The 9,838-nt window shown below is 44.8% G+C and overlaps 1 protein-coding gene across 3 annotated transcripts in view; it reads right to left on the reverse strand.

The window, feature by feature from the left end:
* Positions 1 to 1,019: 1,019 nt before the first annotated feature.
* Positions 1,020 to 9,838, reverse strand: part of LOC123513199 (neural cell adhesion molecule 2-like) — a 167,826-nt gene continuing 159,007 nt past the window's right edge. For 2 of the 3 annotated variants that reach the window (XM_045270183.1, XM_045270181.1), the window contains exons 11-16: positions 9,600 to 9,736; positions 7,742 to 7,958; positions 4,332 to 4,580; positions 3,383 to 3,523; positions 1,972 to 2,234; positions 1,020 to 1,447 (exon numbers count right to left, since the gene is read on the reverse strand). In XM_045270183.1, coding sequence (XP_045126118.1) covers positions 1,262 to 1,447; positions 1,972 to 2,234; positions 3,383 to 3,523; positions 4,332 to 4,580; positions 7,742 to 7,958; positions 9,600 to 9,736 — 1,193 coding nt within the window. In that variant the 3' untranslated portion in view covers positions 1,020 to 1,261. The remainder of the gene's footprint in view (positions 1,448 to 1,971; positions 2,235 to 3,382; positions 3,524 to 4,331; positions 4,581 to 7,741; positions 7,959 to 9,599; positions 9,737 to 9,838) is intronic. The other variant, XM_045270184.1, reaches the window with a different exon arrangement.

Consider the following 9,838-nt stretch of genomic DNA (forward strand, 5'->3'; position numbering starts at 1 on the left):
TATCGAAAAAAAAATCGATGTTGTTACCGAGCAAAGAAAACGGTGGTGTTAGTCCCACTTTCCAGATAATTACCTTCCCCGTTCTAGGCAAACAGGTACAACAAACCCACATCTTGCCCCTCGAGGACATCTGGAGGGAGGCCAGGAAAAAGGAAAAAGGAAAAGGAGCAAACACCATTCTCACCACTCACACAACGTCTAATTTTTATGGCGAATTTGGCCAGCAGAGTTCAAAAATTTCACGTCAAGTTGAAGAGCATTGGGCCAAACGCTACACAATGATCGGTGAAGAGGAACAAATCTGGAAGTTACGAAATATATGGAAGTCTAAACATATAACTTTTTTACATAGATATATTTATTTATATACTTTTTTTTTACGTATTTGTTTCCTGTGAGTGATCAGCTTTATACATTATTTATAAATCTCATACATATATCTTTTCATTTCCTACAACAACCACACTTGGACCACCTGGACTTCTAAATCAAGATCATCTTCCCTCAATTTTCCCCTCGTGGAGGCGACACTTGGCACTATATTCTCCCCTCGGGAATACCACGTCATTCTGTGTCGCCATGAGCAATATCGATTTCTTCACTCACGGCCCACATCGTCTTGTTTGTTTGTGCGCTTTTTTTTCGTTAAGTGTCAAAGTGGTAAGAGGGTTTGGAGCGGTTTGTGTGGCACATTCTCGTCCCGAAGGCCTCACAGCCCCTAAAAAGGTAACACTTGTCAACACACTCGCTGGAATCTCACAGACGATTTAACAAGTTCGATTGAGTCCCGTGTGTCCATTTTCCTTCACTGCTTCAACAGCCGTCGATGTCGAGGAAACTTTCTGCAATTCCATCATTTATCACAACTGTGTCGTCAAGCTAGCATTGGAGAAAATACGTAACTTGAGTCTCTATTCACGCTTCTGGTCCGAAGCACACATGAAACACGCCTCAGTTCACTCCTTTATGAAACAGGGAAGCATACCCACCCTCCCACCCACCCACCACCCACACCCACACACGCACACACAAAACGTGAGAAAAATACCAAGTACAGCCACCAGGCGTCTCGTCTCCAACACCTGCATCACTAGCTACGTAAATAGGAATTATGCCAAAAAATACGCTACCCTTCCATGAAAAAAACGTCACTGCTTTATCACCAACCACCCGGAACATTTTCAACCACTCCTACAAAAATTTACTTTACATGGCGATGCTGCTGCTGCTGTATGCCAGTGAAACACGGCGCTAGTGGTGCTCAGAGGAAGCTCTCCTGCTGACCCGTGTGTCCTTCCGCCCGCACATAGAGGCGAGGGTGTGACCGAACGTTCGGGGAGACGGACTCGGAACCCTCACACGGCAAGTACTCCAGATGGGCGGTGGGGGAGACGGAGGCGGGGGTGACGCTGACCTCATCATCCAGAGTGCGGGCCGGGGAGAGCAACTGAAGGGTAAATGAAAGCAAAGAGATTCTAAGCGTCCTGTCCGCTGTGGGCACCAAGACACTAAGCCGTTCCTTCACTGCGCTGGGAGGGACGCCACACTGCTCATGCCCTTGAGTAACACTTCACAAGTACAACATTTTTTCCTACACACAGGTTTGTCCTTTGCAACCTCTTATTGCTAGAAACACGACTGGCAGGTAAACGACACAGGGCTAATAAACAATCAAAATGAATACTGACAAATTATTAACACCTATAACAACTCAAGTTAACTGTAGCCTTTGATTGCTACAACTCTTCTTAGCTTTATATAATCAAGTATAATTTTAAATACTGATATTATAAGAAAAAAGAAAAAAAACTAGTAAAGTTTTACAGGTACTTGAAAATCTCCATGATTATTGAAAAATAACACCGTGTTATTATTAATCAGAGTATCATAAAAAGTTTGTGAAAAAAAGGATCACTATAATTCTATCTAGAGGGATAAAATTGTCTTTAAATGGCAGTTGTGGTTACTCACCGCCTGCGTCACCTCAGCGGAGCGATAAGGACCGGCGGTGGGTACATGGGACTCCGCCTCCAGCAGGTCCGGGTGATCCAGCGTGCCAGATTCACTCGCCTCGCCTGGGGGTATCCTCGTCTTGTTAGCGGGGGAGGCGGGCCGCGGGCGTGAGCGCGAGCGAAGGGTTATGGCGATGGCACCCACGGCCAGTAATAGCACCACGCCCATCACACCCAATACCACCCCGAGCAGGGCTGACTCTCCGCCCTCCAGCTCCTCTCCTGTTGCAGGATGGTGGTTACTACACACGCAAGCACACACACACACACACACACACACACACACACACACACACACACACACACACACACACACACACACACACACACACACACACACACACACACACACACACACACACACACACACACCGCGTAGTGTAGTGGTTATCACGCTCGACTCACAATCGAGAGGGCCGGGTTCGAGTCCCGGTAAGCGGCGAGGCAAAAAGGCAAGCCGTTTAATGTGTGGCCCCTGTTCACCTAGCAGTAAATAGGTACGGGATGTAACTCGAGGGGTTGTGGCCTCGCTTTCCCGGTGTGTGTTGTGTGTTGATGTGGTCTCAGTCCTACCCGAAGATCGGTCTATGAGCTCTGAGCTCGCTCCGTAATGGGGAAGACTGGCTGGGTGACCAGCAGGCTACCGAGGAGGTGAATTACACACACACACACACACACACACACACACACACACACACACACACACACACACACACACACACACACACACACACACACATGCGCGCGCGCACGTGTGTGTGTGTGTGTGTGTGTGCGTACAGGTAATTAATCTAACAATTGCCTTTGTGCTGCATCTAAAGTCAAGCCGTATTTCACAGTAAGTCTGTGATAAGCTGTAAATCTCTGCAACTGTATTTTTGCTTACTGACAGATGGTGCGCGCGCGCGCACACACACACACACACACACACACACACACACACACACACACACACACACACACACGGCCCGGTAGCTCAGTGGTTAGAGCGCTGGCTTCACAAGCCAGATGACCGGGGTTCGATTCCCCGGCCGGGTGGAGATATTTGGGTGTGTCTCCTTTCACGTGTAGCCCCTGTTCACCTAGCAGTGAGTAGGTACGGGATGTAAATCGAGGAGTTGTGACCTTGTTGTCCCGGTGTGTGGTGTGTGCCTGGTCTCAGGCCTATCCGAAGATCGGAAACAATGAACTCTGAGCTCGTTCCGTAAGGTAACGTCTGGCTGTCTCGTCAGAGACTGCAGCAGATCAAACAGTGAATTACACACACACACACACACACACACACACACACACACACACACACACACATTTATTCAACTATTCAGTTATTTGGTCAAAAGAATCGTAAATAGCACAGGGGCGGCACTTACTCATCCTGTTCTCGGCCGTCCTGAGAGTAAACGCCTCGAGGGTCACGTTGGAAGAGCGGCCGTGACTGTTATATCGCACCACTGAAATGACGTAATCCAGGCCCGCTGTCAGGCCCGTCACGGAGAACACACCCCGCTCACCTGCAATCAGAAGTCCTCCTTTGATACACGTCGCTGTGTGTCAGTTGCGTCATAGTAAATATATTTTTCCCCTTTTTACTCAAGAGTGTTGCGGTACCACAGGTACCTCTAGGGAAGGTATTATCATCTTAGATATGAAACACAGAGCTAGATTAGGTAATAAACTAGCTGTGTCTTATATACTGTAGGTGAGAAATAATATCACATGAACGGTTAAGGATACGCTGAAGTAAGACAGGTGAGGTTAGATTTTCTTACACACTAAACCTTATAAATCCCAACGTAGTCCATTTCCTGAACAAATGATTAAATATTGATACAATCCTAATACTATTTACCCACATGTCCAGTAAGGCTACGTTAATCTATAAAGAACTACAGCCCGCAGTGCTTCAGTCTTGGTGCATGCCGCCATTTTCTTCCCCCGGGCCATAAAGTGACTCAGGTCATGACGTAATTGACAAACAGGAAGCAATTACAGACCAGCACCTCAGGTTACCGGGGACTGGGGACTGAAGAAATCAGGTAAGGCGACTCACAAGATTGTCTGGGTGTCTGAATTCCTTCCATCGGCTCAAAGAAAAAAATCAAACTAGTAGAATGATATATATTTTAGTGTTTCTTTCATTAAAATCGAGCTTTAATCTTATCTTATCTTAACTTTGTCTTGTTCACTTTATAGGTCTACCCTTTCGTAAATCTGAAATGTGATCTAAGTATCAAAATTACAAATGAACAGCTATGTGGTGCTTTTTTCATATATCTTCTTCCCCCTCTCATCCTTCATTTCCCGTTCCCCCTGTCTTACCCGTGAGATTGTGGGTGACGGCGTGCGTGAGTCGCTCCTTCACCGTCAGCAGATAGCGGGGCTTATCACTGTCCTGCAACAGCTCCGCGGGATGGTTAGCTGGAGCCACCTCGTTCAATTCAGGGTTATTGTAGCCGTAGCTGTGGCCCCTGTGATGTCCCAGCGACGCTCCGGAGTCACCACATGTCACCTCCACACTCTCCCACGTTTGGTTACTCACGGTGCAGTTGAGTGGAGGCGAAGGAACACCTGTGGACGCAGAGGATTACCAGGAGTGTTACGGGAAGACATATTCGTGTCAGGGATAAGGAAGAGATTAAGATACTGCCATTGTCGAGTTTCGAGAAGTGACGCTGGAAGAGCCCAATATAGAGTACAGCTGGGTGGGTCGCAAATCTTGTGGAAGTAAAAGTTCATATTTACCTGTGCTCCTAAAAATAGTATCCAGTGTCCAGTCCGGCTTTACGTGAAAAGACGCGAACAAAGTGTCACAAATTGCCAAATAGGAAGAGTCCAGGATAGAGGAAGGAGGGAAGTGGTACGGACAGCCTCGCTTGGTTCTCAACACGACTCCCTGTTCTCGTGTCTCGCGGGAAATCTGTCTCTCACTCCTCCTCCTCCTGATGTTGAGAGGAGGACAGAAGAGGAGAGACTGGGAACGGATGAAGGAAAGGGATAAGATGGAAAGAAGAGGGACGAGGGAGATGAGGGAGAAGGGGAGAAAGAGGAGAGATTAGGGGGAGGAGCTCTATCATGACATATTTCCCTCATCGGACAACAGAGAGGAGCCGGCCGAGGCAGGATGGACTGTCACCTTCAATACGGACACGGGCGAGGAGGGAGGGGCTGGGGGGGCAAGAGGGAGGCAGGTAGGATGGGCTGACGAGAGGTGGTGGCAAGTTGGGAAGGGAGGAAAAGAGAAAAAGCAAAAAGGAAAGTAGGGAGGGAGAGTAACATAGGGACGGCCAGCGCTTACTTCGTTCGTGATTCTGGATAATTTATTGGAAGTTTTGATTCAAGTAGCGAATTAAAACATCGCTGTACTTGTAACTCATCGACATGTTACATATACGAAGAGGCTGAGATAGATAATGGTTCTCTCTCTCTCTCTCTCTCTCTCTCTCTCTCTCTCTCTCTCTCTCTCTCTCTCTCTCTGACACGTCTTCCAGATTTTATAAAACTCTCTCTTCTCTCTGAATTCCAATACAAGACCCCACAATTCCCACTCCGTAAGCAAAGGTACAAAACTCTTCACCCTTTTCTCTCAGTATCCTCCCGTCTTCTCCGTCACCCACCCACACTTTTGGAAGCAAGTCTACCACACCTCACAGCGGCCTTCCAGTGTATCCCAGACTCACACACTTAGTCACGTGTACATACATTCTCCCCACCTCTCTTCTCTGTCTCCTCTTGCAATCATGTTTGAGAATCCTGCGTCACCACCTGCACTTTGATAGTTTGTGGAAGAATGATCAGTCGGTGTCCTGTTCCAGATATAGCGCTGGACAGGTATAGGTGATGCCTGTTCTGCTTTTCTTCTTTTTTTTGTGGTCCTACTCATTTATTCTCCTTGTACTCTCTTTCCTTTTCGTCATTGTTATTATTATCGTCATCATCGTCGTTTTTTTTCCTTATCCTCTTCATCCTCATCCTTATCCTCCTTCTCTTTAGTTTGGTTTAATAATGAAGATTTGAAGCGGAGTTTATTTACGTTATTTTCTTCTCTCCAAGAGTTTGTTGATGGACGCTATAATCAAAACAAAAGTAAGTAAAGAATTTTTTGGAAACGCGTCCAAATCAAGTGAAACAATTAGCTTAACTTCCTCCCGACGATTTTCTCGCGGAAATGACTTCTGTACAGAGAGAGAGAGAGAGAGAGAGAGAGAGAGAGAGAGAGAGAGAGAGAGAGAGAGAGAGAGAGAGAGATTCACAATCTGAACAAATGCAGGAAATTAACATATCCAGGCCTTGAATTCATGTTGACTGTCAGATTAGAAGAAAAAATGTAAAAGAGTAGTGTTGAAAACGAGGGAACGAACCAAATTTCAACACAAACTCAACACCAAAATCATCACACAAAGGAACACAAAGGCGGAGCAAGCAAGACACAAGTTAACTTTCACGAAACTCTGAATTAACTCATCTAGAATATAAAATATAAGATTCTAAAGACGAGGGTCCGTATTCAGAAACGCTTTGCTCTCTCACCATAACTATTTTCCAAGGCCACAGGAATGATTAGCGAGGTTTTCGAGTTAATAATATAGAAATGTTATCAGTTTACCTCTAAAACCATAAAAACACTTTAAAAATTCGTGTAAGTTTAAATAAAGCCCTTTGAAATAGTGGAGATAAAGCACAGAGAATACGAGGTTTGAGAGCTCCTCACCATTCACGAAGCTCAAAATAAACTAACTATTGAGAATTCACATAAGAGGAAAGTAAGAACTATCAATACTAATCCTATCACTGCTAATCCAAGCAAAAAAAAAAAAAAGCTGTACCATGCACTCTTATCTCTTTAAACCTTTGAATGATATGACAGTTTCTTCACCTTCATGCAACTATCAAGGAAAAGTTCAGAGTGTTATTTAGGATGACACCACAGACAAGGGAAGGAATCTCGGTGTAGTTTAAATCCCTCAGTGACTTTTGGCTCTGGTGTTTGGTTTGTGAAAGTCAAATACTCCCTCAAATAACATGTCATTACGTCATCATCAGACAAAGGGTTAAATAAACTACACTTATGCTACCTTTCTTTAGGAACTGGATTAACAGTGAGCCTTTTTTATCGTTCCTTTGCTGTCCTACATAAAATAAAAAAAAACTCATACACTCCATTTAACACAATCCTAAGAGAACCATCCACCGCCTCACCACAACAAAGGACTGAATAATCTACACTTATGCTATTGTCGTTTTTTTTAGGAACTGTACTGTCAGTGAGCCTTTTTTCCATTCCTTTGCTGTCCTACATAAAAAAAAAACCTCATACACTCCATTTAACACAGTCCTAAGAGAACCATCCACTGCCTCACCACAACAAAGGGGTCAATAAACTACACTTACGCTATTGCCTTTCTTTAGGAACTTGACTGTCAGTGAGCCTTTTTTTTTCGTTCCTTTTGTTTCCCTACATAAAAAGATAACACCTCATACAGTTCATCTAACACAATCCTAAGAAAACCATCTACTGCCTCACCACAACAAAGGGCTACATAAACTATACATGCTAGGAACTGCAATGTCAGTGAGCCTTTATTTTCCCTCTCTTTTACTGCCCTTGTACATAAAAAAAAAATACCTCACACACTCCATCCAACACAATCCTAAGAGAACCATCCACTGCCTCATCACAACCTTCTTTACACCATAGTATATAACATGCACTAAAATCCACCTTTACTCACCAGCGGGTTTTACACTGAATATACACGGACTATCCTGGTTGCCGACGTTATTGGAGGCCCAGCAGTGGAGGGTGCCGTAGTCTTGAGGTTTCTCCGGCAGGTAGCGGAGGCGAGAGACAAGACCATTCCACGTTACCCGGTCTCCCGGTACCCTCTCGTGCTGGGGGATCACCGGGACGGGTTGAGAAGCCAGGGTGGGAGAGAAGGGATTGAAGTGCTGTGATAGACGAAAGGTTCAAAGAGAGCGAAGACCAAGAATGATGGAAAGTACGGGAGGATAGGAGAGAGAGAGAGAGAGAGAGAGAGAGAGAGAGAGAGAGAGAGAGAGAGAGAGAGAGAGAGAGAGAGAGAGAGAGAGAGAGAGAGAGAGAGAGAGAGAGAGAGAGAGAGAGAGAGAGAGAGAGAGAATAATGGAGTGTAAGAATGTTAGTTTAAGGGAATGAGCGGATGGATGGGAATGGAAACAGGACACAAGAGCGAGAGAAAGGAAGGGCAGGATAGAGATGATGGCCAAAGGTTTTCCAGGAGCGAGAGGGAGGATGTGTGTGTGGGATTGCGTGGTGAGAAATGTTGGGATGGGGAAGTTTAGATGAAAAGAAAAAAAAAAAAAAAAAAAAAGAAGAGGTTCAAAGAATTGCAGGAGTAAATATTATTAAGTAACAAAAGAAGTAAATGAACAATAGGAAGCGTGAGGAAAGAGGACCAGATAACGAGGAAAATGAAAAAAATACAAGTTAATTAAGCAATGAATCAAAAACAAAGGAGGAGGAGGAGGAGGAGGAGGAGGAGGAGGAGGAGGAGGAGGAGGAGGAGGAGGAGGAGGAGGAGGAGGGGGAGGGGGATGGGGAAGAAGAGGAGGAGGAGGAGGAGGAGAAGGAGGAAGAAAAGAAGGAGATGAAGGAGGAAGAGGCAAAGACGAATGTAAAGAGAAGGATAACGAAGGAGTAAGAGGAATTTGAAATAAAAAGAGGAAGCGTAATAGGAGAAAAAGAATGGAGATAGTAGAAGAGGGGAAAAAAACAGAGAAGGAAAGGGAGAGAGAGAAGGAAATGAAAGAAAAACGTTGGAGAGTAAAACGAGAAAAAAAGAAAAAAAAAGAGAAAAAGTACGTAGGGGGGAGAGAGAGAGAAAAAAAAGGAATAAGGACAAAGGAAGGAGAAAGAGGTGGAAAAATAGTAAGAAAAGGGGAACGGGAGGGGAGCAAGGGGAGGGAAAGGAAGGTTGTATTGTTTATGTGTTATCGTAGTAGTTGAGTTTGTGCACATTATAGCATCATATGTGTGTCATGGCCAAAATAATTCACCACACCACTCTACATAATATCCCTGGCGGTCTGGTTGGCTGGCGGTTGGTTGGCTGTTTGGCCGGCTGGGCAGTAGGTGAGTGATGCATTACGGAATTGACGTGAAAACCAGACCGACAGAAATATCACCAGAACACCAGACAGACGCATCCATAAATAATAATTATTCTTAAGCAGGTAGCAAAAACGCCAGGAACATACAGACACAGAATCTTACCTATTGAACGTTATAAAAAAAAAAAAAAAGCGTTTACATGGTTAACTCCTTCAGTACAATGACGCATTTTCATGTTCATTTTGCTACTGTTTATACAGCTGCAGAAACTTATGTGGGGAATGAAATGGTGTTGACTATCCCCATTAATCTTCTCACCTCCATAGACCCTTTCTAATGTCAATAAAACCGTCTAATCACAACCAAAACTCGTGTTAAGAATGCGTCGCAGTACTGAAGGGATTAAAAGCACACATACGTACATCAACACACATTCTCACGCAGGAACACACAATCTTTCTTTCCCATTACAAAAGGTGACGTTTACGGCAAATACTCACCTCTGTCAGGGCGTTCATGAAGGTCCAGGAGAAGGTAACGTTAGGAGGATGAGATAAGACTATGCAGGGAATGACAATCTCCTCTCCAAGGGCAGCTCTATACACCGTGGTGGAGGATGAGGAGCAAATGGGGGAGTCTGCAATGAGAAGAAAAGACTGTCGTTGTAAAAGAAAAAGATAAATGCACGGCGGAGGAGGTAAATATGTCAGGAATAAGAGATATTGAAAAGAAAATGGTG

The sequence above is a fragment of the Portunus trituberculatus genome, chromosome 35 (genome assembly GCF_017591435.1).
Source record: "Portunus trituberculatus isolate SZX2019 chromosome 35, ASM1759143v1, whole genome shotgun sequence".
NCBI lineage: Eukaryota > Metazoa > Arthropoda > Malacostraca > Decapoda > Portunidae > Portunus > Portunus trituberculatus.